Source organism: Lingula anatina, chromosome 5 (assembly GCF_051362555.1).
Source record: "Lingula anatina isolate TDL-2025a chromosome 5, LinAna3.0, whole genome shotgun sequence".
NCBI classification, from domain to species: domain Eukaryota; kingdom Metazoa; phylum Brachiopoda; class Lingulata; order Lingulida; family Lingulidae; genus Lingula; species Lingula anatina.
In genome coordinates this window covers 5,317,903-5,345,827 of record NC_141771.1, presented here as the reverse complement: position 1 = coordinate 5,345,827, position 27,925 = coordinate 5,317,903, and the positions used below count along the sequence as shown (strand labels likewise).

General features: G+C 36.9%; 3 protein-coding genes across 10 annotated transcripts in view; 1 reads left to right on the top strand and 2 right to left on the bottom strand.

Annotated features, from left to right (window-relative positions):
• Positions 1-1,058, bottom strand: part of LOC106162742 (tyrosine-protein phosphatase non-receptor type 4) — an 86,790-nt gene extending 85,732 nt beyond the window's left edge. For 6 of the 7 annotated variants that reach the window (XM_013540143.2, XM_013540152.2, XM_013540150.2 and 3 more), the window contains exon 1: positions 877-1,058. The gene's annotated coding sequence lies outside the window, so the exon portion shown is untranslated. The remainder of the gene's footprint in view (positions 1-876) is intronic. The other variant, XM_087013886.1, reaches the window with a different exon arrangement.
• Positions 1,059-2,480: 1,422 nt separating this feature from the next.
• LOC106162740 (uncharacterized) lies at positions 2,481-5,096 on the top strand. Of its 2 annotated transcripts, XM_087012401.1 has the most exons (4): positions 2,481-2,582; positions 3,033-3,152; positions 3,615-3,853; positions 4,598-5,096. In XM_087012401.1, the coding sequence occupies exons 1-3, from the start codon at positions 2,570-2,572 to the stop codon at positions 3,845-3,847; spliced, it is 366 nt and encodes a 121-aa protein (XP_086868527.1). In that variant the 5' UTR covers positions 2,481-2,569; the 3' UTR covers positions 3,848-3,853; positions 4,598-5,096. The 2 variants fall into 2 exon arrangements, with proteins under 2 accessions (XP_086868527.1, XP_086868526.1); XM_087012400.1 differs by lacking the exon at positions 2,481-2,582 and having other exon boundaries at positions 2,858-3,152.
• A 1,933-nt stretch (positions 5,097-7,029) lies between these two features.
• Positions 7,030-23,207, bottom strand: LOC147761518 (uncharacterized). The gene is made up of 15 exons (XM_087012434.1): positions 23,050-23,207; positions 20,521-20,758; positions 19,954-20,247; positions 19,352-19,598; positions 18,497-18,641; positions 17,758-17,952; positions 17,120-17,283; positions 14,093-14,243; positions 12,050-12,148; positions 11,510-11,708; positions 10,961-11,189; positions 10,279-10,591; positions 8,962-9,087; positions 8,362-8,738; positions 7,030-8,016 (listed from the first exon to the last, which is right to left on the bottom strand). The coding sequence occupies exons 1-15, from the start codon at positions 23,095-23,097 to the stop codon at positions 8,004-8,006; spliced, it is 2,838 nt and encodes a 945-aa protein (XP_086868560.1). The 5' UTR covers positions 23,098-23,207; the 3' UTR covers positions 7,030-8,003.
• Positions 23,208-27,925: the final 4,718 nt, after the last annotated feature.

Below are 27,925 nucleotides of genomic sequence, written 5' to 3'. Positions count from 1 at the left end.
CAGTGCATATTTGTAAGTAGATTTTTTTTTTTTTTTTTTTTTTTTTTTTGTGGTGACCAATAGTTATGGGCAAGGACAATACATGAAAAGTAATGTAAAACAAAACCATACTGAAACAAACAAAAAGTCTTAAACACCAAGTGAAGTACATGAGGGTTTTGCAGCATGTATACTTCAGGTGTGTGGTACTGCACCCCATTTCTTCCACACCTAGCTTACGAAGCCCTTGTTCAAGATGACCAACAGTTATCAAAAGTTGTAACAACATCAATAACAACAACAACACAGGGGTGTAAACAGAGGGTAAGGGCCCAAAGGAAGGAGGAGGGTAAATATTTGGCTGTCCTAAATCCTGGGTTGAGAGGATGTAGGTTGACCACAGCAGGAAGGGGGATGAATAGTCTCTTGATGCCACGGTATCACTGCTAGAACTTGGACATATCTTTTTATGTAAATTCCATATATCGCCACATATACTGAATATCACAAATAGGAATCAGAAGGGCTTTATGCTAACTGCACTTAATAAACGTTCATTCTTAGCTTGCAGATTTTGATATGAGAGAGAGGGAGAGAGAGAGAGAGAGAGAATGGTTGTTGGCAAAGTTATTGTTTTGATAATCATAGCGAGAACAGCACGTATAATTTTAACAAATCCAGCCAAAACCCTCACAATTCTATACGACAGAAGTTTGACCTATACATAAGACATAAAAGACCGGGGTCAGGTAAACAGTATGAGAGCTGATGACTCACGCTTCCCTCGCTCACACCATCTCTTTTATAGCAGGTACTACCCCCTCTCTGTTCTCACGTGCACAGCCCCCTCAAAACAATGCCCGTTTCTAGGGAATATCAACACTCGATTGTACTCACCGATCTCTAGTAGTTAACCCTGCCTTTCATAAGTAAAATCCATGTGATAATTTAAACACTGAACGTTTATGTTTTGTAAATGCGCTGTTTAAATCTGTACGGTAATATTGCCAACGTTGGCGGCGTCAATAAAAATGGCGGCTACCTGAGTACAACAAAGTCACGTGACCTAATTACGCTAGATGGCAGCACTTTACAAGAAATCAAGAAGAACTTTATTTAAGAGGTTTTGAAAATAATACGATAGTTGCGATAGTTGTTTTTCTTACAGCATTGAGGTGCTTATTTCACATAACATGCATGTACATGTATATGCACTTTCATTGTCAGACATGGACATCTATCAATAAAAAAGCAAATATAGAATATTTTTAAATAAAAATTTAAAATTATCTAATAAAACATGGCAATAAATATGACTATTTCAGAGTGAATTTTGAGAAAAAATATTTGGCAGATAATTCCGCCCGGAAGATGCCTTTTTAACTGTTTAACGCGGTTTACAGTTGGTGTGATGTGGTGCTCTAAGAGGAGAGGGTGCAACTTTTTCCATTTCTTATTAAATTTGTCTCTTGTCATGTTTGCTACACTTATTTACGGTATATTTCTCTCTGCGATGTAGGCCTGTCTCCATTACATTTCAATATATTTTATTTGTAGGGTAATGTTTTTCATATTACATTTGTATAAACTAACTTTTGTTAAAATCAGCAATCTGTTAAGTGCATTACAGTTCATAGCCCAAGCATTACGTCAGCTGCTGTTAGTTGCAGTGATTGTCCAGTTTTTAAAGATGCATATGGAGTCAATTTGTTGGCACAAAAGCCAGCCACATGTCAGCATATAGTTTCAAAAAGTAAAACTAAGATAATTACCAAAGGACATTGTTTAATATTACCCGAAAAATGATATTTGAACACATTTTTCTGCTAGCTTTCTATGCTGTATATGAATGGGGTAGAAAAGCAGGTTACAATTTAAAAGTAGGTTAAATTTCTGACCAAAAAATTAAAGAGAAGTCCAAAGTTCTTTTATGGCTGATCGAGTAATTTATGCTGCGTTTCCCTTGGCATGTCGAAATTATTTGAGTTGTATAAGAAACTATTAGAAGTGGATTATATGTGTTACTGGGAATCCATGCTCCACCGACGCTCGGTTCATATGTACCAACAATTTTTCCATACTTGCCAATGGTTAATGAATCCATTTCTACGTTCAAAGTTAGTCCCTGATTTTCTTCTATTTTTTTTTTCTTTTTGTAATGGTCTTTTAAGAGATTCAAGGACGACAAATAGAGCGTTTGTAATGATAGCAGTTAATGAGACAATAGAATGCTTTCTTGGAAGGAGATGAGTGATATTGCACTAATATTGCATTCACCCAAGGAGTTATAACTCCTTGATTCACCGCACTATCCTACCTGTAGGTATTGCGGTGCTCCTTCCCAAAATCTAAACACATTTTTACGATCAATAAACAAATCATTAATCTTCGAAAGAAGATTTCGGAATGTGAAACATTTTTATTTTTATACCCAATAATACATTATTAACATGTATGACAGCTACTTACCCATAGTAAATAGCATAGCGTTTACAATCAGGTGTATTAATTTTATGACTCTCGTGTTGTACAAACGCCCCTCGGCGCTTGGCAGACTTTTTCGTCAATTGTTCCGCCATAAGAACAGGATATGGGCGCCACAGGTGAGGGTGAAAAGGGGAGATAGGAACTCCGCAAAATATTAACAATTCACAAATGCATTATTTGTAAGATCTAAGAACCTACATAAGGGTTATTATTTTTTAATTTATTTTGAAATTATCCTTAAAATTAAGAATATCTGTCTGAAGTGTTTACATATATTTTACTATTAGCGTGCATCTGGCGTCGTGCTCAATTTTGGATATTTCGTTATCCGATGATTTATTCATTTATTTGCCAGTCTCTTTCCTTGGCTGGGTATTTAAGGAGATTTTGATGGCCTTGCGGTACCCCCGTCCGACCCCCTCTGTCACGGGAAATAAAGCACCGTGTGGTCAGTTAAACAGAAATTGAATCAGAGAGGAATTGAAAGGTTCTTTGTTGCCGTTGAAAGACAAGAAAAGTGAGTGGAAAAATCAAGATGAAAAGTCTCCTTTTTATTTTGGTGGTAGGTCTATCCGCAGCAGGAGCATCTGCCAAGAGCTGGTATCAGAATGCAGTCGGAGGAGACAAACACCCAGATTATCCAAGTGGTGGATTTTATATTCCGTCTGGAGGGCTTGTCGTTGCAGGTAGATAATATCACACCTCTCTCTCTCTCTCTCTCTCTCACACACACACACACACACACACACACTCACGCACGCGCGCGCTCACGCGCATACACACAGTTTAAGGCATCGATTTCGAGCGATTTATTCCAAAAGAAGGCGATCTCGTGACTGATATTAAAAGCATTATTTAAATGTATCTTTTTATAAACATTTGATCTTCATTGGTTTCGTAAAAAGAGTAAATTTGAATGAATGACGCAGGTAAATATGGCGCATAGCATAACATGGAAATGTATTTTATTCTAAATTAAACACGATCAAAATCCCTCCCATAAAGTATGACCGTCAATAATCATCCTATTCACGCCTTTTAGTGACTTTATCTCCTTAACTTTGATAAGTTTACTCAAAAATACCGCAGAAGTGAAAAGGTGAACTAATTTCAACACAAGATATTTCTATTGAATTCTGAACACGTAGATCCGTGTGCTCATCTCCCAGACGGAGACTATAACCTAGAGGGACCTTGGCTGGCAGTATTCCCGTACATCGACAGCAGGTGCAACTTCGTTAAGTGTTCCTACAGCAAGAGCGTCCGTGTTCGCTGCGGCTCGGGGACAAGAAATAACGACTTTGGGAGAGGCTTCTGCCAGGTGCACGACGAGTACGGAGTTTGTGGTGTGAAGTCGCCAAAGTTCGCTTCGAATCATTAGGCTAAGGTGGGTTTTGTTCGGGTGAGTGAGCAGGCATGTGCACGTGTGGTTATTGTGGTGTGGCGTTACTGAAACTCTCCATAGTCAGACCATTGTGCTCATTTTCTTTTCTTTTCTTTTTTTTTTTCATATGTCCAAGAAAGAAATTCTGCTTATAGAAATTATTATTTCTAAAGCAAATGTTTGAATTTATTTTTTGTTGGTTTTGAAATTATAAAGTCGCACACGAATTTTAATGTTATTTAAGAAAAACAAAGACGATTATGACCTTACATTGTAGGTTGTGGTAAAAAATAGTATATATTATCCAAATGTCAACCTTTTTACAATGCTTTTAAGTGTTTAATCAAAGGTGTTAGCAGTGAAACAAAAAAATGTCTAAAATTACAGTCAGATTTCCTAACTATTTGAGAACGTAGATAGTCAATGTGGGCTAGGATTCATATTTTTAGGGACGGGGGATACTTACATAGACCTTAACCCCTGCATGGAATAGATAAGTTTATATAAACCCAGTGACCAATATAGGGTGCCTCAGGGACCTAGTTTTATATATATATATTTTTTATCTTCACTGCCAATACCCAGTGCATTTAAGTACAGGATGGGCGATTTATATATTTTGTCCGTTCTTGTAGGGGACATCAGCGTCCACCACTAAGATTACAGAGAGTATCAACACGCACAGTCCTAGCCTTTGTCTTTATGTTTTGTGAACATATGCATGACAATCGAGTTTTATGTTTTCAGACAAGGAGGAGATCGCAGTAGGTAAACCCAGAAGAAGAAATAAATGGCGAAGATGAGTGACCTCTGCGTTCAATCATATATCTTTATTATATACCATAAGACACACAGGGACAAACTCATGTATAATACTGTCTCGTATAGACTGAGGCTGACCAATAATGCTTTTGTATCGGAATTAAACGTGACGGTGTGTTTTCATAAACATTGTATGGGTAAAATAATTCGAATAGGAAAATTTAACTGTCACTGGGAGGGTGATAAAATATCAATAGATCTTGAAAGTAAAGCTAAATCGAATATAATTTTTTTCGCTTCTGCTTATGTCATTCCTGAATGAAATATATAAAGGAAACGCTGCGTGTTACATGTATGTTATGAAGTTGGCACGTTTATAATTTTTTACATAGGGTAGACCTTTGATTTAGATTCCATTATCTTATAACGAAGCAACACATCTAAACAATATTTTATGACTGAATAAACCTGTCACTTGTTGGCATTCACGTGTTATTGAGTAACGTTTTCGACTGAGAGTAACGCGTAAATTCCAAACTGCTTCCGTTCTTGTGTTATGATAGTTCAGTTGCAAAATAAAAGGTCGGACCATTATGATTGTGTTAAACTTCTTTAATTGCTTTCTGTACGTGTTATGAGTTTCTGTCACAGAAGGCCACAGATGAAGTGCTACAGGTTGTTACCAAATGCAGCTATTAGCGAGATCCCAGCATAAGATTGCATCAATTAAAGGGGTAATTAAAGCCTCTAATGGATTTCTCCCCCAAGTCAGCCGTATGGGCTTGTTGAAACTTTCTTATTCATTATTTCTACATACTTTTTCGAATCTTATGCATAACGGTTTATTCACCAATTTTAATTATATGAAAACCATTGGACATTTATATAATTCTATGTCCTCCCATAAACTTACTACCTGAGCTGTGTATCTTCCCATGAATTCACCCGCTGATCTCTCGGGTGTTCGTGTTACAGAGACGTTTTTGATTTAAAGGGATAATAACTCTTCGTTTTTGCCAAAAAATGAATTTTCCTGGAGTGAACAACAATTTCCCCATACTTACCAATGTGTAATGAATCCATTTTTACATTCAAAGTTAGTCCCTGGTTTTTTTTTTTTTTTTTTTCTAAAAAGTTTGGTTTTTTGTTAAAATCTCTTAAGAGATTATAACAGAGTAAAGCCATCAGTGGAGGATCACTTGACAAGCTCAGATATCAGAATAATAGCTACAACTGCTATTTTTGTCGTAAAACAGAATATATTATATTTCTATGAGTTATTCACAATGTTTTTATTGTGAAATATAGATCTCATACGAAGAGTTATTATCCCTTTAATCATTAGAGTCATTCTGTCAGTTTGCAGTGTGCTGTGTCTTCATTCTTTTTACATAGACCTTTATACAAAGTGTCTGTACATTGGGATCGACTTTTGTCGTGGATTCCTGGCATTGGCCCATTAAACGGACGGCAGCATTTGTGCCAGTGCCAATCCTGACGTCACACTGCCCCGAAATTGACTCTAGTTGGCCATATCAAGGGATTTTATCTCTGGCCATATGAACATGGAATTTTGAATTTCGCGCGAAAATGGTCCTTTCTCAATAACAAGTCTTCGCATACAAAGCATACGACGACCACGGGATGTCACTCGATATTTCACACTGAGGTAAAATTAAACTATTATTTATTAAAAGTATTTTTATTTATTTATTTATTTAAAAGTATTATTTATTTTCGTACTAGCATTTAAAAGGGGAAAACACAAAAAGCCTCTCTCAGTTACAAACGATTGCGGTCTGTAAATGCCAGTTAGGACTGACTGAGGAATATGCTCCGAAGCTAGTCTTTTATATATAACATATGGCACACGGGAAACGCCTGGCCTTTTTCGAATTCGGTTGTCTTCGATTCATCGGTACGTATACCGTGGAACCATGCCCGTAAGAAGGCGCCCTGTTTTTGACAAAACATTGACTATAAAAAATGAAAATGTTAATGCCAATATGGCGCCGACATGAATAGAAAAAAATCCCAAATCGCGTCCGACTCGTTTTAAACATGTCTCCTCGACACCCAACCCAACCTCTCTGCAGATCCCGCTGCCGGTAAAATCCTGAAACGCGCCCAAAATTTTATATTTGGTGATTGACAGGGATGCGCATGGGCACTTCGATAATGTAGTGCAACTAGAGGTTTGGACTGTCTGTGGGGGGATGATTTTAATGTGTCATCATGGGACCACGACACCATAAGACCAAGGGAGTTAGGAGTTGAAACTTTCCTGATTCACAGCAAAATGTTTATAAGAGAGAGCATCGCATATTTATGATGGAAATTATTTTAAATCATGTTACTTTTTATTAACCCAGTCGTCAGTAAAATAAAATACTGATAAAATCTATTAAAGTCAACAGTTAACCAGTAACATTTTATTTTAAATTTTGTGTGGAATTGATAGCATCTAAATATATCCAACTATGATATGTCATCAATATTGTATCGATCTGTATCACTTTCATATATTATATAAATTATATCAACCGATCTCACATTGATATTTCATGAGTACTGGGTAAACCTTTTCCATTTTGATTTTTCAATATGATAATCCTACGGAACTTGATATTTCAGTGATATGAAATTAAGCTTTGGAGTTTGAAATTTTGATGATATTGTATAAAACCTTCCCACTTTAATATTTTGATAATATTATATAAAGCTATCCCACTTTGATACCTGGATAACACAATATATAGATATCCCACTTTGATATTTTGGTAATATTATATAAAGTTATCCCACTTTGATATTTTGCTTAAATAATATAAAACTCCCTACTTGATATTTTAATAATATAATATACAGCTATCCCAGTTTGATATTTTGATATTTAGCTATCCCACTTTGGTAATTTGATAATCATATATATAAATGTATCGAACATTTCGATAACATTTAGCTATCCCACTTGATATTTTGGTCATACTATAAAGTCCGCCCACTTTCGATATTTCAACCTAATTTTCAGGTAAAATGCAAGAGATATCCCTTGTTTGTCGAGGTCAAGTTACGTAAGTGATCCACATAACAATATGAATTTAAAAAGGTTACATTTAGCTATACGAACAACAAAGTTTGTGAATTTATTTGTGTGATCTTTGCAGTTATTCTGTAAAATTGGCGCTCCATTGCACAGTTATCAATAAGCCGTTCAATCATAGCAATGGTTGAAAATCAAATCATAACGAGGATTACAACCGGTAATTCTTTCTTGAATAACTCAGCTTTCTTGAAAGAATGACTGTGGGTGGAGGATAAGTAACGATGTCGGGTTAAATTCAGTGTCCAGTCTGGTACATGTTCATTCGTCTGCTGTCATCTAAGTCGTCTAACAAATGGGGCTGAAAGATAAAGTGGTCACCATATAAAGGTTTTCATAGATTATTTTTCTGTTTTACAGAAAACGGCAGTGGTGAATTCCTCTCAATTTTATGCTATAACTTACGACAGAAAATGACTGCAAAACCCATCTGTTAGCACAGGGGGCTTTTTGTATGAAGTGCTGCAACTTACTCTGCCTCTATCTTTGACTGTCAGACATATATGCAATATAAAGTGCGTAAACAAGTGCGTTAACAACAATGATCGAGGCTGGTACAGTATCTCAAGCTGAGTCCACTGAATTGAAATTTAAGATAAAATTACTCTTCAACTGGTAAGAAGTAATTTCTATACCCCACTCTCACCTTGGACCGTCGACCTCATCCCAAACACGACAACTCTCTGCTATGATTTGGTCCCGTATCTGAGCAGGCGCAATATGGCGGATGTCCTGTCCGTCACACAGGCGGTAGTCATCAGAAGGGTCGCCGTTGAAATTCTGAGCCAGGCCACACAGTTTTCCTCGATATTGCCCAGGAATTTCCATCCTTAGATGATGTTTGCCATCGCTGTCTGGGTGACGGACAGTAAACGTGATGTTTATTAAGGCGGCCGTCTCCAGACGCAGCACGGGTTCAAACATTAAACTTTTAGACACCCGTGCATGTGTGTTGGCGAGTACAGTCTTTGTTATGTTAATACGGCCGTTCCAAAAAGGTAGTAATACTTCTTTTTCATCCATCTGTAGTGAAAAAAGGGATTTTTAAAAACATTATCTGAACGCCTCTTATTTATTGTGATAAAAATAATGGATGTCAAATTTATTTTTGTAGCCCCCTCTGATATATAGGTTTTTCTTATAACGTTATTTTATACATTGCTAAGACATGTTTTTTTATAGCCTCTCACTTATCTTATCTTAGGTATGCAAAATCAACAAATGTACCTAAAAACATCATACGTACACTGACTATCCCCTCGTGTGACAGGTGAAGTCGATGTCCATATAAAGTCAACAAGACATCTTCCACAAACGTACCCTGGCGTTTCTGAATGTTCCTGCCGCTCAAGGTAAAATGTTCGGCGTCACCCTTGGCAGATATACATTTAACAGGACTCAACATTTCAATAGGGAATGCATTCAATTTGCAGTCAATTTGCTACATGATCACAAATTTAGATTTTCAAGAGACAGTCACGTGAGGTCAAAATTATATTGTGTTGACTTTGTGACCAATCATGTAACAAAACAATAATAGACAGTGTATTTCAGTCACTGGGGTAATTATACATGTTCCGGGTCTAACAAAGCTATGATGTTATGTGAATCTATCCAAACTCAATAATTTAATTCTATATGTTATAGTTTCCCGCGTGGTTTGAGTTGTATTCATTCTCGTTACCTTGTCACCTTCATGAAATTCAGCTTTGGTTTATGCTTTCATGCAGTTATTATTGAGAGAGAGAGAGAGAGAGAGCCCAGCAGGCATAGTTGCGTTGGATCAACGTTGAAAACAGGTTGATACGTTGAATTGCCGTTGATCTACCTAAATTCAAAGTTAAATCAACGTTGATCCAGCCACGTTGACTCAACGTTGTATTTTGGTCAATGACACAACCTTGCAGTTATGGATTGTAATTTAAAATATTAATTATTGAAAACGTGATACTTTGTTTATCAATACTTTAACTAAATTTATCAAAATAATAACAAAATGGTTTTAAAGTAAAAGTGACAGTTGTTTTGTGTCTTTAGTTAACTAGTGAATTTTATTAACTTGTTATTCAGAAATACATTCCAATAAACTGAATTGTTTGCAAGGTCAGCTAACACTAGGATGAATAAGTTGCTGTAAATGTGATAGAGTTAACAGTTCTTGGTAACCTTTTATAGGTAGGCAGGTTGAGGTGACTCTGACCTTGTTACATATATATACAAGATCTATATATATTAATCTAAACCTTGGAAAATTTAACTTAAAGGCCATACATTTATACCCTACATATATTTAGCCATCAAACATGTCCTCCTGCTAAACACGTCCAGGCAAATTTCCCGCTGGGTGGGGTTGATATAACATTGTTTTCTGACGTTGATACAACGTTGTTATCTGAGGTTGACACAACTTTCAAATCCAACGTTTATTCAATGTCTTTTCAACGTTATGGTTCAACGTTGTTTCAACGTTAAAACAACAAAATTTGCCCGCTGGGGAGAGAGAGAGAGAGAATGGGAGACAGGCAAGGGACGTTAAAGGAAAAAGTAAGATATATGTACCTACCTTAAAAATCGGACATAGTCCTGTTAGTAGATATCGGCAAGTGCCGTCGTAAGTAATTTTAGCACCATCAAATGTTATCATGTGGGGATCACCGTTCACTGTTGAATCCGTATCACTTGATGGTTCGTCCACAGGTGTGGAAGTTGGTGTTATAGTATATGGCAAAGTTGGCGTTATAGGTGTATCAGTAGGTGATATAGTAGGTGTCACGGTATAAGTAGATATTACGGTAGAAGACATAGAAGGTGTTAAAGTAGGTGTGGCTGTAGGTGCATCTTCACACGGCGGAAAGGGCTCCCATTCAAGACACTTACTGTTGAAAAGAAAATGAATTATGATTAAAATCAGTTCAAGGATAGCTCTTACGTGACCGCAACGAGGTAAAACTGGTATATTCAGGTCACATTCACGAATTAATATTGAAAAAAAAACAAAAAACAAACTGATTTTGCAAAATGGCACCAAGTTACGCTGTTGGTGTCTGACCATGTTTGAAAACGTGTTCGGAATATCCCACCCCTTATAAACGACACATCTCATTCAATTCATTACATATCGTATTGCATTTATAAAAAATGATATTTTCTCAACATGGAATCAAACACGTAATAGCATGAAATACATTTCCTTTACCCAGATTGTTTATAATTTCTTCTACAAATACCAGAGATCACGGACTTACCTCTTGTCAAATTGGTTTCCCTCAACGCTAAACAGGTTCCATTTTTTTTCCAAATTGGTCAATGGTACCCGAATGTACAGGTCTCCGTCGTAAGTCTCGGGAAGTCCCGCGTGAGCTGCCAGTTTGACATTTTCCTTAGGATAATTCTGGCAGTCACTTGGGCATGCCACGGCCTCCACTCTACCAATAAGCGGTGCTGACAGGACGAACTCAAGGATTGGATCTAAGTCTAATACATGTAAATTTAAAAGAAGAATTCATTTAAAATGGCGTTGGATTTGTTTTCAGCATGTTTCAGATAGGCATTTGCATGTACAATTTGCCAAAACTAATGGTCTATTGATATACTGATAATAAGCCTATATATTGGCAATTTGGCATGGAATATATGTTTCTTTATTTTATTATAGTACTCACTCTAATGGGCCAAGTGTGGTAGGGCACATGCACTTTTGCATTTTTGCAAAAATTCAGCTGCATATTCAATTAATTGACTCACAACTGTAATTTCGTCTGATAACCCCCCCCCCCCCCCCAACAATAACTTACCTATTGGTTCTCCTTCGCCAAACAGATCTTCCAGCCACCACCTAATCCACCTAGATACGGCACGTATGATGCGCTCAATTTTAGCCATGTTTGGAATGTGTACTTTCAACGCTGGGGTTATCGTAAGCTCAGCTCGGACAAACGTCTCGTCCTTTTCCAAACCGCCGTCAAAGTTTTTGGTCATCGGGGTCAGCGAAAACTTAAAAAGTAATACGAAAATTGTACGCTAAATAAATTAAAAAAATGTAATAGGGACATTTTAATACAACTTATTTACACCATGCACTTGAGGGGTAAGAATGCAGAAAAATCAGAGTCAAAATTTTCATGGATACGAAACTTTAGCTTTGTTCTTTCTCATAAAAACAATTGAATCAAGCGTGATAGAATGAAAGATTTGTCGAGCTTGCTGAGGTCCATGACCAAAAGTGACCTTTAAATTTAAATATATAAGAAAATCGTTCATTGTTTTAAAATATAAGGTCTTTATGTGCAGTTTGAGATATTACTGGGAATTTTGCATTATAAACCATTACTCACTGTCGGACCAGAGAAAGACATGCCGCTGGAGTGATCCCATTCTGCAGAGGCGCTGAGACTTCCTGTACGTTCCAATGTAAGTGACACAAATCCCTTGACCTGACAAAGAATTGCAACAGTTAAATGAAAAATAACATCAAATATAAAAAGGAACAAGATTAACTAAAATATTTGTTTGATTTCAAGGGTTTATACCAATTTAAACACAGAGACGACAGTTGAGCAATATTTTAACATACAGCATTGGTCAAAAAGGTTGTCCCACCCCCATTTCCATGTACTTTTATTTACAAATGATCACCTCACAGCTGTGAACTGTAAGAAATAGTGCTTTTTATTACGGATACCGTGTCTAACATGATAAATGGTTAAAAAAATACAAAATAGTGGTGAAAATATACACATTTTATACCATTTAGTAAAATTTATAAGAGGTACCCCCTCAAATCGACTGTTTCACTGTGACTTCTACAGATGTAAAGAAATGTCTATAAAATTGAATAGGCGCCATCAAATGTCACCAAATTCACACACATTTAGCATTAGGGTGTGCTCATTAAAGATCACGTGCCTAACAGCGTGTGCGTCTACCGCATACTGCAATTATCTCCTGTAGACGGCGCGACAAGCCTTCAACACGGGTAACAATTCTGTTATGTGGGATATTGTCCCATTCATCCTAAAGAGCGTGGCGGAATTGGTCAAGATTATTTAGGAATTGGTTCTCCTCTGCAATGCACATTCCAATTTATGCCACAGGTGCTCAGTAGGATTAATATCAGGACTCAAAGACGGTTGTCCCATCCTCAGAGCCCTGTGTTTCTGCAACAAATCGTTTGCCAGACGAGAGGTGTGAGCAAGTGCGTCGTCGCAATGAAGCCAGTAGTATCCCTGAAGTCATCTCTTGCAAATGGAGTGAGATTTCTGTGGAGAATGTTACATCAAAATGTCCCTGTTACGTTTTGTTCCAAAAGGAACAATGTACTAATACCATGGACTTGGAATGTTCTCCAAATGCGGATTGATCTAGCACCTCAGGCGATATTATCCTGCACACACCCTTCCAAGAGGCATTTTTTAACATGTCTATGGACCTTCTTTGACCATCGATGGGATACAAGAAATAATTTGATTCCGCATCAAAATCAACTTCCTTCCAGTGGTGGATGGCCAGGTTCAGGTGCCTGTGGGATCACTGAACGTAGCATTCTCAGCTGATATCTCATTCCATCTTCAAGAACTGACTTTGGGGTTAACTCCAGGCTTTATCATGTCTGCACACTTGCTCACACCTCTCACCTGGCAACTGTTTGTTGAAGAAACATAATGGTCTAAGGATGGAACCACCACCTTTGAGCCCTGATATCAAACTTACTAATCAACTGTGACATGTATTGGAGTGTGCAATGCAAAGGAGAACCAACCCCATAAAAACGTGGACCAACTTCCCCAACTTGTTTAAGAAGAATGGGACAATATCCCACAAAACAGAATTGTAACCCGTGTTGAAGGCTTGTCGCGCCGTCTACAGGAAATAATTGCAGTACACGGTAGACGCACACGCTGTTAGGCACACCCTAGTGCTAATTGTGTGTGAATTTGGTGACATTTGATGGCTTCTTTTCAATTTTATATTCATTTCTTTACATCTTTAGAAGTCACATTGAAACAGTCGATTTGATGGGGTACCTCTTATAAATTTTACTAAATGGTATAAAATATGTATATTTTCACCACTATTTTGTATTTTTTAAACCATTAATCATGTTAGACACGGTATACGTAATAAAAAACACTATTTCTAACAATTAACAGCTGTTAGGTGATCATTTGTTAATAAAAGTACATGGAAATGGGGGTGGGACAACCTTTTTGACCAATGCTGTATATTTAAAGAATATATCTGCATCTTGAAAAATGTAAGCAATCTCAATTAACTCTGAGATGTTAGGGTCAAGACAGATATATAAGCATAAAAATAAAATGTTAATACGCTAAACTCTCATCCCCATGTTTATGAATAAACTAAAGTTCGACACTAACCTGAGCAGTCAGCGTGTATTCCACTGTCAAATCGGCAACTACGGCGGCAGGGATACATATACCCCAAAATATAGGTATACAGAATGGTACGATGAGTACGTTGTCGATCGGGTGGTTATATTTTGAGTTGTCAGGGCCAGTCATTGTGAAGCTGAAATAGGAGAAACATTTTCTTATACAACATGGTGTATAATTCTAAAAGCTGCTTTTCATTTTAAAAAAATCATTACATTATAGGCCCTCCTGTGCAAAATACACTAAAAACACAAACGCTTAGGTTATCAAAATAGTAAATAAATAAATAAATAAGCAAATTAAGTTAAATAAAACTTTCAAATAACATTTATTAAAAAAAACAAAAACAAAAATATACTTTTGTAAAAATAATCATTTTGATAAGATAGATGGCAAATAGCTATACAACTCACACATTTCTGTCTCAGCAACAAGTATGGTCTGTTTAAAAGAGATACATTTGTTTCACTCTTCCCAAGCTCTTTTGGCCCTCTGACCAACCATTTATACACATTACTAAGTCTGCACGCGTTTAGTATTTAAAAGTTGTTATCAACTGAACCCAAAAGTTTTTTTTTTTTTTTTTTATTCACGAAAATTAATACAAGACATGTACAACACAATAAGAGACAAATACACCTTCCACACACCATTCACACACTACAAACGAAGTTCTTACAAATGTTGATTAAAATTACATGTAGAATTTTTTTTTTTAAATAAAAGAATCTTATTAGGCCTAGTCTACAACAAATGTTCTTTTTTATTCATATCAATATTTTTTCTATACTGTCCCATTTTTTCCTTAGATTATCTGCCTTTTGAGGACCCAGTAGGTATAAAGATTGAAAATCTATTATCTTTTGCTTTTCCAAATACTTTTTGCAGGCATTCCAAAGAGGTGTAATTTTATTTTGTCTACATAAAGTGAAATATTTCTTTATATAGAGAAGTAGTAGATTAATACCTAAGAGAGGGCTGTCGTCCAGGATTCCAAATATAAACAAGCACGGTTGATGTTTTAATTCAACAGAGTACTGTGTACGTAGGTTCTGAATGAGACAAGTCCAAATAGCTTGAACATATGTACAGTCCCAGAAAATATGCAATAAAGTTTCTTTTGGGTCATTACAGAAAGTGCATCGCTCATGTTCTAACATATTGTATTTAAAAAGCATCGAGTTCGTAAAATAAATTCTATGTAAAATTCTAAATTGCAATGTGAGAAGTTTATGATCATTGGTTTCTCGAAAGGGCAATGCATGAACTAGCTTCCACTTTTCACTTGGAAAATCAATGTTCAGCTTTTCCATCCACTTATTATGGATGTTAAGAGGTATTGCTTCCTTATCCGAAATAAATTTCGGGTAAAAGAGTTTCGTTAATTTGTTTTTCGATTTTAATAATACGAGATTTTTATTTGTTATTGCTGCAAGATTCTTTTGACACCCTCTTATAACAGTTTTCCAGGCAGAAGGTAAAGCGCTGATGACGGCTTGATAGTCAAGGAAATTACAATCTATATTATATTCATCACAAAAAACGTCTAGACTTTTTACTGAACCAGTATTATCAATCAGGTCATTAACGTAAAGCACTCCTTTTCGAAACCAAGGTTTATAGAAGATTATCTTTTTATTAATCTTTTAAGATTAAAATATGATCATTTCCCCATAAAAGGTTGTGCTAGGATATCATCCGGAGCTGAACCCAAAAGTTCATTTAACACTAATAATACTTTTTGCTTGGATCAGACTGAGTTGGTGAAAATGAACAGAGATAAAACAGTAATAACACAGAAAAAATACAAAAATAAAATAGCAACAAAATTTAACACAAAGATATGCATCACACACACACACACAGAGAGAGAGGGTCACATCCAACGCAATGCGTAGAGTGATACAAATAATCTTGTGATATTTACTGATTGTACAACCAATCAATAAGCTAACTATAGTAAAAAAATGAAAGCCACATTTTAGTATTTTGTACAGTATCCTCTGGATTGGAGGATGCACCTGTCGTGTCTGTGCGTGGTGTCAAAATTTATGTAAACATTTCCATAGTGATGTCGTTCCACATACGGAGCAAGGACAGTAGGAGATCATTTTTGTTTGCATTATTATCCCACACATTCTGAATGAGTTTCTGATTTAGGAACTGAGCTGTTCTTGGTAAAGTTGCAATTAAGACCCTCGTTTTTACGAGGAAGCAGTACTAACATTCACTCTTCTCTGGGTGTGGTTTCCTTTGAAAACAGTAAGCCTAACCCAGGCAATCTTGCCCATGTGCCTCTTTAGCTACTATTTTGCTAAACAATCTGAATGGTTCTCATGGAACAACCAAACCTTCTGGCAATTCTGCGGGTCAAAACTTCCTTCTATTTCAACAGCTTGGTAAAAATGTATCCCTCTCACTTTAGAGCCGAACATCAAAAATAATTGGTGTTGGTGTATTTCAATGGTTTTGTTAAGTAGGTCATTGTTCTATTACTAACATCCCTAATTCACAGTTGCCTATTGTTATGTAATAGTAAAATTAAAACTATGGATACCCTAGTAGCAATGTACATAATTGCGGTAGGGGTGATAATTTTTTTTTTTTTTTTTTTTTTTTTTTTGTTAGGGGAGTATACATATGAGTACACTTTATTCAAACTTTCATTTTACTAATACAGCTTTTATAATGCATCAGGTAGATTCCCTACATGGACACTCAAAACGACATCGGTATACCACTTATTACCCTGAAACAAACCTTAACCAACCAATCCAACCCTCACCTGCATTAACTCTATTGAACATTCGTGTCGTTATTACAGCTCATTCATGGTTTACCTGTAGCTTAACCTTAAAGGAAAATTACTGGGTGCAGCACAGTTCAGTTCTGAATAAAGGAATATAAATACCTTATAAAAAAAACAGATTCAATAAACTTATTAGCTACTGTCAGATGCAATTCACATATAGCAACTGTTATACTTTACAATGGAACATGTCAGTCTCTCACCTGCATTCTACGTCAAGTCGCAGCGTTAAAGTTAACGTCAAAGAGGTAGAGACTTCTGCACTGATGCTTTTCAAAAAAGGAGGCGACCACTTCGTAGTCAGGCTTGTAGTCAAAGATGCTTTAAACGTCGCTGCGGCAGTCGCAGTAAGTTTCCCACAGGGAATCTGAAACGTTTGTAAAATTTCCTTTTAACTTAACGAATTCATTATCATTTTCAAGATAAAATAGATTGTTAATTGTCTTCAGTGATAACAACTGTTTTAATCTAAATTTCGTAAGCGACCCCTCATCAACTAAAATACGATGACAAAGCAACCGTTTCATTTACTAAATTGAGTCTCAGCCAGGCAATCAATTGGATATCAATTAATAGTTTAAACATTTAATGTTTAAATCAAAACTAATAAATAATGGTTGAATTTTTCGTATAAAATACGGAGTGATATGTTACTAACATTCATTATTTGACTTGAATTTAATGTCATGTCTTAAATACTTAGGCATGATTTAGAATACTATTCAGAATGATTAAGCGTGAACTAATCGCTCATAAAATTGCAAAGAACAAATTTAACTTGGTTGCTAACATGCTCTGCAGTAAGTGCTCAGCCAGCAGTGATTTCCCGGAGGTAACTCACCTTGATTTGCCCCAGAGTGGCTGAGAAGACTTTGGTGAAATCAGCGGGTGTAAAGCTGTAGGTCCCTCTGGTCACTCGGTTACTCTTTTCTGTTGGAAGGTTGGAACTGGCTAGTATGACTTCGTTGTTGGCAATATCCAAAATAGGTGTCACTTCGCAGTAGGTATATATACCCGATATGTTGCATCGGATTGCCTGGAAAACGTTTCCAAACCATGTAATCACGTAATGCACGAGTAGGTAGTTTGAGCGGGAAATGACTAACCGATCTTTGAACCCTCGTTCATAACAATCGCCATATCTGTATAAACATGTGGAAAGATGTGAAATTCAGGACGCCTCGGCGTAGAATTTTAAAAATTCACCATCACTTCCAACACTGACGTTTGGGTATCTCGTGCGATTCAGAACTGTGTCAAGATGAATAAAGAGTGCCCGAATTTTTGTGGATTGATAAATGAGATAATTCTCGAAGCCATGAACTTATGACATTTACCTGTTAAATTATCAGAGAGTATTATTTGTGCTTAGATACGTTTGTCAAAAAGTTATTCATGTACAGGTACTTGTAAGTGAAAAAAGACATGTATTTAAAACGCTTTGTCCCTTAAGTGATGAAAATTAATAAAATACAAAGTAAATCATCTACATTTATTTGGCACAAACGATCAAGTTCCCAATTAATTTGACAAAGCAAATTTATTTTTGGATGAGTTATATATTTGTCGTTTGCCTGTACCTTCGTAGCAAATGCTCCTGATGGCCTTTCAGCAATGACGTCACCAATGCTGACGGCAGCTGATTGGTTATTTATGCGAAGTCCCGGTACCCCGTCACCGCCTTGACAAAACATTGCAGAATCGGGCATGCCGATATCAGTAACGCTGGAACAAAACCATATGTCTTCCACTCATGAGTATTTATGACAGCTTAAAACACCACTGCTGTGGTAATTATATAGTAAAAGTACAAGTTATTAAAACGTTAGAAGCATGAATTCTGTTTTGGAAGCACATTGTGGTAAATTTACTCAAAATGGTTTGATATTTTGACAGTGAACAGATATTTTTTTATATTTTGTTATTATTTAGTAGATAATTTGGGGTTTATATAAAATAACTTTGGTCTGATGTGAATTGTACAGAAAAGCCCCCATTAAAATGATATTTGGGCTGTCATGCTGGTTTCTTGCTTCAGACACACCTGGATCTGTCGTACGCGTTCTTGTCACATGGTCCTGTCAATGTATTATTAGCCCTATCAACGGTCTATTGGGCAAGCGACTAACTATAACCAAATCGGGTAACAACTACTATTCAAAAGTTCTATAGCATTTTGTGAGGTTATATAGCGGCATATGATCTGGTACATCAGCATGTAATTACAATAAAAAGCAGATGCCAATATTGCAAACTTTTTGCTTAAAAAAAGTAAATATTTGCGCTTTTGACCCGGCCCATTGAGCATTTGTTTTTTTAACTCGTGACGTCATGCTGAGTATAATTTCCAGTATTTCAAATCATAACTGTGAAAGAAAACACTATGAACGGCACTGGTGCATTCGTTTTGTATTCCAAACAAAGTGAAATCTCACCTCAGCTCTGTTGCACCATCTTCCAGGTCTCCACAAAACAGTAGATCAGAATGTACAAAGTAGACCTCTCCTATCTGATCGACGTTGGTCACAGTTTCCAGAAATCCCCTGCTTCCAGAGCCCACTAAGATGTCACCTTCAGTAGCACCCTGACTTTGGTCACTTGGCATCACGAGATAGTACGTCACGTGCTCATTGCCCTCACTATCACTGTACCTGTGGCCAGCGCACTTCCACACGTCTTGATCTAAGATTAATAAGTAAGATTTGCTCCTTAGTGCAGTTCCCTTTACAAAAGAGTACAATTATTTCACACAGAAATTATTGGAGCACCTTACGTTTTCATCATCTGTGGGTAGATAACAGATAACGGGCGTAGATAGTTTGTATGGCAAGGCCTTATTGTAAGTACCTACAGTAAATCCAATTACACAGCAGAACCTATGTTTCTCGGACATTTTTACCGAAACGTGTTCAAAGTGGATAATATGTATATGTCAAATGAAATTATATTGGGGATTACTAGATTACCAGAAATTAAATTTATTACCAAATGTCATCTGCTGCACACTTTGAAACGTAAAATGCAGGAAGTGTGTTACCTGTAAAAACCAGCACATTTTCTCCCCCCGGTACAAAATTGTGAGCTCCACTACCCGGTAGAGTTCCGTTCAGTCCAGAGTTGCCTGACACGTTGACAGCTGATCCATTTAGAGTGAAGTTATCGTTCGAAAATGTATAGTTGATCAGGGATTCCACAAGATTGGGATCCGATATAAACTCTTCTGCCTCGGGTCTCGTTACTCTCTCTATAGTTTGTGTTTCTTGGGATTCGTTCATGTATTCAAAGATGTCCTCCAGTTCCGCAACAGAGGCTAACATTAACAGGTAAGTCCCTGGAAATTGAATACAAATCATGTCACTTTCCAAACTTTGCAATCTTTTGAATTTATTTTTCCTAATGTACGTGTCAATATAAATATAACATGCATATTTTAACGATGCTGCACTATGTATGCAATGCGTGCATTCTAATAGCCACAACAGGGACTTTTAGTATGCTTAACCAGTTCCATATTCATTACAAAACCATAAATTAATTATTACTCTTTTCACAAACAATTCTTAGAGATTTAGGTGCACCCACGGGGTCGCCATAGCTTCCTTACCGACTTCCTGCACGGCGTAAATTTTGTGCATTAAACCCCCTGCCTGTCTGCTACTTATGGTGTTGTTCACTTCAACTTGGCCCGTTCCGTTCGGGTACACAAGAAGCCACGTATGGCTATCGAAAACGTCCCCTGTGTCGCACGAATACAAGGTCACGTTGTCTGGGTTAATGACCTTGACGCCGGGCTTTAAATCTGTACTTTGCACTGAGTGTCTGACCATTATGACGTAAAATACCTAAAATTGTAGGCTATATATTTAACTAATATTCTTATAAACAGTACAGAACGTTCTTTTATATTTTGAATAAAAGACATTTAAATGAACCATACTCGATAAAACTGCAATAACACTTGTGGAGGCGCAATAGAACTTTTAGTTCAGTAAACCGACTGTTTAAACATACTTTAAAGTGTAAAAACGCTTTTTTTAAATCCACTCCGAATTATAGAATGAAAGAAGTGTATCCTGCAATCATACTTGAAAAAAGGTAGTATATATCAAGCATAATATTTTTTACGCAGTACTACAGCACATCACATAACCTTTGCTTTGCGTAGAGCAGAAAATAAGTATCATACTTGAAAAAAGCTTTACGCTTGTCAACTTGAATAAACCCAGTCAAGACACATCTCAATTTTTGAAATACTTAATTCCATTATAGAGAAAATTTATGAGTTTTTATTTCATGAGATAATTTTTCTTAGTCATTCAAGATAAACGCAGGCTCAACTGTAAAAAAAGAAAAAAAATATTCAAAATAACCTAAAGGCCAAATTGGAACTACCAAAGATGAATCTCAAAGATCTTTGGAGGAAGTATAACCTTACTACTTCCTCCAAAGATCAATTTACATGGTCCAGACAATCACCTATTAACAAAATTCTGGACCAGAAAGTCTGGACCAAAGAAATATTAAAAGGCACCATGATTAGAGCCGATGCTATAGATCGATCTACGTGAAGAAATTGAGTAGGCACTTATTTTCTGTAGAAACGCGGATCAAGATCACTAAAAACATGACAACACATACATCGAGCAAAACCACATTTCAGAACTTATGTGCACGTAGAGATGATTTTGACGATAAAGATATACAGCTAATCAAGGACCTGTGCTAGAAACATTCGTCAGCAGTGACCTCATAAACGTCCAGTGCCAGAAATGTCAGAGAGGCTACATGCACAGTTCCAGAATTGAACTATTTAGCCATACGAGTACTCTCAAATATCAGAGTTTTAAATCAAATATCAGTTTTAAATCAAATATCAAATATCAGTAAATCTTTTTAAAGACGTTTGATCACCACCTATTTAGCATAACAACATCTTTTCCTGGTATAAACGTCAATTGGACACTACCTAATTTGAAACTGTTTGGTGGGATAGCAAGTGTAAAGTTAAGCAAAATAACAACAATAAGATCTATGGAATGTGTTTACAAGCTACCCCTATGTAAGTTCTTTTGAGCTACTTTATTTCTTATTCAATTACAGTTCTAAAAAATGAATGTAATATTGCTACCGATATATTGGACAAATGCCAAGCAGTATGATGTCACCATAACTGCAACGATTTTACGTTTATTTGGATACATTCTCTTGACAGATGCATGAACGCAGATACTACAGTGATGTGCTGACTACCCAAACGCACGTGGTCCCCAGCCCATTGCAGACGTCGCTGTGTATGGCCTGCTGTTAATAGTAGTTTCCCTACTGGTCTTCGTGCAAAATAACCGGCTTGCAGTAATCTCTTCTTCACCAGGGACCTTTAAACGGGCGTTTGAATGACATTCTGCCACTCTTTTCTGAGGACACTGGTTGTCTTTGTGTGACCAGCACGGCGCACTCTAAGGAGAAGGCGATCCCGCTTCTTGGTGTGATACGCGGACACCCTGGTCGAGGTATTGGAATAGGTGCCCCTGTTGTAGCATTTCTTTGTAGGGCTTTACTAACGATTTCTGATAAATGTTGAATTGCCTGGCAATGGCTGTCCGTTTCTAGCCATTTTCTCTGAGAGCAAGATTCCATAGTAAGCTGCGTTGCTTAGCTGTCGAACCATATCTTCTCTAAGGTACCTGCGAAATTTCAGAGCGACCCCTTTGTTGCTTCTCTAAATACACTCCAAATATTGACCAAACCCATGCGTTTTATATAAGGGCAGATATTGCCGAAAAGACCACCCCTCACATTTCTGACCACCGAACATGCAACTGCATGAATCAATTGTTTCGAGAGTCGTTTGGTAATTACGTAACACACCTACACATGGAGTGAAACCCCAGTTTTGGATTTAAAATAGTTAGAAAAAATCAATGTAGACAATTTGCTCGCCAAAAAATAATATTCCATATTAAGTAGTAACCCTAAAAAATTATCCATGTTAAATGCAAAGTCTGTAGATAAAAATAAATAGATATGCAGAGATATTCTCTAATTGATATGATTTATAAAAGCAGATTCAGACACAATTATTTTTAAATAAAATCATCGCACGGTTAGTTATTCAATTTCATATTTGACTTACCAATAGCCAAGAAAGCACATTTCTTTGTTTGCAAGCGCTGGCGTCCATCTATGGCACTTGGTTGTTGTTGGCAGTTGATTCTGGATTCTTACTTGAAGAGTTCTGTCCAGAAACGTAGCTGCACAAAGACTGCGTTGTAGTTATTACGTGTCCGATCTCTATAGAGCCAATAACATGTCAGTCACAACGAAAGAAAAATTGCCTAACTCTGGTGGTGCGCATGCGCTGTTAACACATTTCTGCTGGTCTCGTCAACAGGCATGTAACCAAAGATAGGCTTGCAAACACGTTCAGAAGAAATGGATTAGCTGCGCATGCGCCTAATTATCTCTGCAAAGGTGAATATATATACCTAGAACTATTGTTTTTCTGCATAAAAATCGCTGACAATGCGCTGTCCTCGAAGATCCAATCTAATTAAGCTTTTGTTATTATTATTCTCATTGCTGTTTTCAATAAAATTGCACAAAGATCATAAACGCTGCTGTTTTAAAGCAATTTATATATCTATAACTGAAATCAAAACATAATTGTGGACACTATGTTACTTCAATTGAGGGTCAGATAGTAATTATATCTTTTAAACTGGCTCACGGCGTTGAACTTCTTTTCAGGAGGAAATTGCCACTATTTTCGTCAAGAATAAAGAAACGCCAATGCTGTGGGTAAGAAAAATTGTTTTAATACTAACGGCCATAAAATTTTGATGACTGTAGAGCGACATATGGCGGTATATCTTACGGAAATAGAAACTCTATTATAAAACAGCACTGTATATTTTTACGCAGTACTCCTCGAGTAAAAATTAAAAAGAATCCGTTAGAGTTTTATCTTCCACATTCTTGTAACCCAAATGTACTACTAGCATGGCAGCTATATTTTTCATTAGCCATAGAATCTCAGAAAAATGTAAAGAATGAAATAAAGCCTTTTAGGCTAAATTTGCCAATACTTCCCTCAAGGACAATCTTCACTGCTGAAGGTAAGGTTGGCTAATTTGCTAGGTATTTAGGTAGTTCTGCGACATTGCTTAAATACCATAAAATTTTGATGACTGCGTAGCGACAGATTACTGGATTGCGGTCTCTTTTGTGGAAGTAAAGGATTTACTATGCAACAGCCTTCAGCCTTCTTTTAATAAGCTCTATCTGTCGATAAGGCTGGGTCATCCTCATCCTCGAAACCCAGTGTTTGTATTGTTGTTGCAGTCCATGTTGTATTGGCCATATATCATCTCTAAAAACCTTATCAGGGTGAAAAATCCCTCTCCTACCTTTGCCACTGTCTTACATCTAGGTGCACTTATCGTCATAACTTCAAGAAAACAACAAATTTAAGTCTCGTGGTTTCATTAATTTTGAACGTTTTCATGCTACTACCCTTTCTCTCACAGCCCCAAACAGCCAATGTTAAATTCTGATTCGAACTTTATCTTCGAGAAAATGAATCTCAATTCCCACAATGATTTCGCTAAGAACACCTACTTCTCCTCTGGCACACACACTGTCATTTTACTCCCATTAAAATGTCCGTATCACAACGTTCACTTGTACACAATACACCTAGATGTACTGTGTATTCATAACGTTTCATAATATAGACGTACATACAGCTCCTTCCTTTGCACAAGTCACACAGCTCGATTCTGCAGTCGGGTATCGCACAAGCACCTTTATCACCTGGTTTATTAGTTGCACTGTGATTAAGCCTCGGTCACAACCGGCCGTAGGGGCTCTTACGGGCTGTTTGCGTCCAAATTTTGGGCAGAATCTCACGTCCCACGTCTTACGAAATTTTGAGTTTGCAGACAGCCCGTAAGCAGGTACGGAGGATGTTGGACATGTCCAAAAGATTATACGAATAACCTGCGAACAGCAAGGCCGCAAGCCTAAAGCCTAGGTCCCAACTACGTTTTGGACGCACGGTTTTTAGGTTCCTTGCGTCCGTCTAGGACGTACAGTGTAGCTAGATCGCAGGGAAGGAATCAAATAAAGCTTAGGTCCCAACCGAACGTACGGGCTGCTACGTGTGGTCTACGGCCAAAAAATGGGGAAAACGTGGGAGTTCGTGCGTGAGGAGCACGTCCATCGTGCGACTTTTGGAGGACGCAAACAGCACGTAGAAACTTTTCGACATGATCAACAGCCGCTATGTGCGGTCTAGGTAGGTCCTAGCCGGGCGCAAGGAACCTAAAAACCGTGCGTCCAAAACGTAGTTGGGACCTAGGCTTAACTTTTCAACATGATCAACAGCCGCTACGTGAGATCTAGGTAGGTCCTAGCCGGACGCAAGGAACCTAAAAAACGTCATTGTCATTTTCATCCACACAAGTGGATGCATATGTTACAGTGAAATAAACTATATAACCCTAAAAAACGTGCGTCCAAAACGTAGTTGGGACCTAGGCTTAATTGGTGAAAAGTTTCTACGTGCTGTTTTCGTCCTCCAAAAGTCGCACGATGGACGTGCTCCTCACGCACGAACTCCCACGGTTGCCTCATTTTTTTGGCCGTAGACCACATGTAACAGCCCGTACGTTTGGTTGGGACCTAGGCTTAAGGCAAGCACACGTAGGATCGAGTCAGTCTCTTTTACCAGCAGCATTGTGGTGTCGACAATATACAGGGTTGCTACTTAATATGGAATATTTTTTTTCATTGTTATTTTTGATGCTGATTAATTTTTTTGGTGGGCTTGTGTCATTAAAAAAGTATGTCACTGAGTAATAATAACATCCAGTCTTCTGTTGTGAGATAATTTGGTCAATGATATCAAATCTGACATAAGATGCCATTCAAAAGTAAGGAACACCCCTAGAAAACCTTATCAACAGTTTGATGTCAGTATTAAGTGCCAATTTTTTAAAGCACCAGATAAGTGCGGCAAGGTGGGGGTTCACAGAATTTGACCTTATTGGGCTGAAATACTTGCCTTAGGACCCTTTTAACTTCTGCCAAATGTTATGCCCCAAAACTGTATTTCAGGGGATTTATGCCCAATTTTCTGTTTTTCCACCTTTCGAAGCAGATTTTCAGTCATCATACACGTCCTTAATATATATGCTTATTATACTCTTATCCAGTTGTATATTTACTATATACATATATGATGTATTTTGTTGATCAATATTCTTCCCCCCAAGACATTCAAACAAAAAATATAACCCACGTTGTACACACTGTGCCCACTTTTTTTACCCCACCCCCAAAAAACTAAGTTTGAGCATGGCGATTTTCAGAGAGTCATATACCCACTAGTAGAGGTCCTATGGCTGTCAAACCTGTATGGGTTTGTAAAGGAACATTAAAAATATAAAGTACAAAAGAGATCCTCGTGGCCTTTTCTTTTGTTGACGATATATTGATATCTGAAAATTGTAAAATTTGGATGGGTGTTGCTCTTGTCTTGGCCAGTAATACCTGCTCATTTACTCTAAACACGGCAGAATTGAACAATAGGCTTTACAAGAGTAGGTAATTGACCTCTAACAGAGCCTACCTTTGGGATTTAAACCTTCTTATTCATGTTTTGATGACTTGTGATTGAAATTTATGTAGCTTTGGTACCTTTTCAACCTGCTACTTGGCCTCGAATTTCTACCCTTTGCTCAATAGATGCCATCTCGATTGTGCAACTGGGAATGGTATTCCCTGTAATACTATAGCTTACAAAATTAATTAAAATTATTTTAGTCTAATAAATTTAATTATCCAGAAAATAAAAAATCAAACAACCCATATTTTTCATATATTTAATCATATAAAGAAAAGTGTATTTCTTCAGATCTACCATAACAATTATTGGACACAAATGGGCACCAATCACACACACAACTTTTAATCAATCAACGATGTTTTATAATGCATAATCATCTTTTTATTGGATCAAATTATTTGGAAGTATAGCAATCAATACAAATCTTCATACTGGAAAATACTTATAACCAATAACTTATAAATGGGTGGAAGGCATTGTAACTGCCATTCAAGACTACTCCTGTCGCCTTTAACTGAATAAGACACTGGGTTCTGACTCAAGATTATGGAAAGTGAATGTTTCAAAAAAAAAAAGTACACTTGATTTTCATTCCACAAAAACATCAAGGCAATGCATATCTATATTATCCAACTGATTTCCCTTCATGAGAAGAATGAAGAAATACGTTGCAAAGAACTTATGTAATGGTGTAATTCATGGATTATTTTGCACTTTTCAGGACCAGGAACATATATTGCTGATTTCAAATATTTAAGTCAAACTGATCTTTTGCTCCAAGGAATAAAAATATGATATTCAATATTCAATATCTCAGTAAGATCTTATCCCATTTAAAGGTGGCATTTACGGATATCTTCAGTAAAATGAAACAGAAAAAAGCAGACATGATCCTAGGACTTAAAAAAAGAGAGAGAACTCCGAACATTTATCATGGAACCCAGCACCTAAGCGGCCAGAGGTCCAGGGACACATTTGAATTGAATTTAAAAATGTGGAATTCCAGGTTTCTGGGGCAAAAATTCATGTCTGAAAAGCTCCTTGTAATAAAACGTTCATCGATAAGTGTCAGTTTTCATCATTTAATGAAGCTCCCATAAATAACTGTACTTTCTTGTGGGGGATCTTCTTGCTACTTGCTTGGATCTTAATAGCTGACATAAGCTATCAGTTAGGTCATTGGTGTCCTCCAACTGTAGATACAAATACTTGTTCAAGGTAGATAAACATCAAAAATACATTTCAGTCTATTGGGCAGTAAGTCAATCCTCTTTATAAAACTTCTTTTTCCGTTGCTTGGATTAATCACTTTTTTTTTCTTTGTCATATATCTGACTCCTGGCTGCTCTTTCTGGCCAGTCTCCAAGCATCTTCTAGCTGA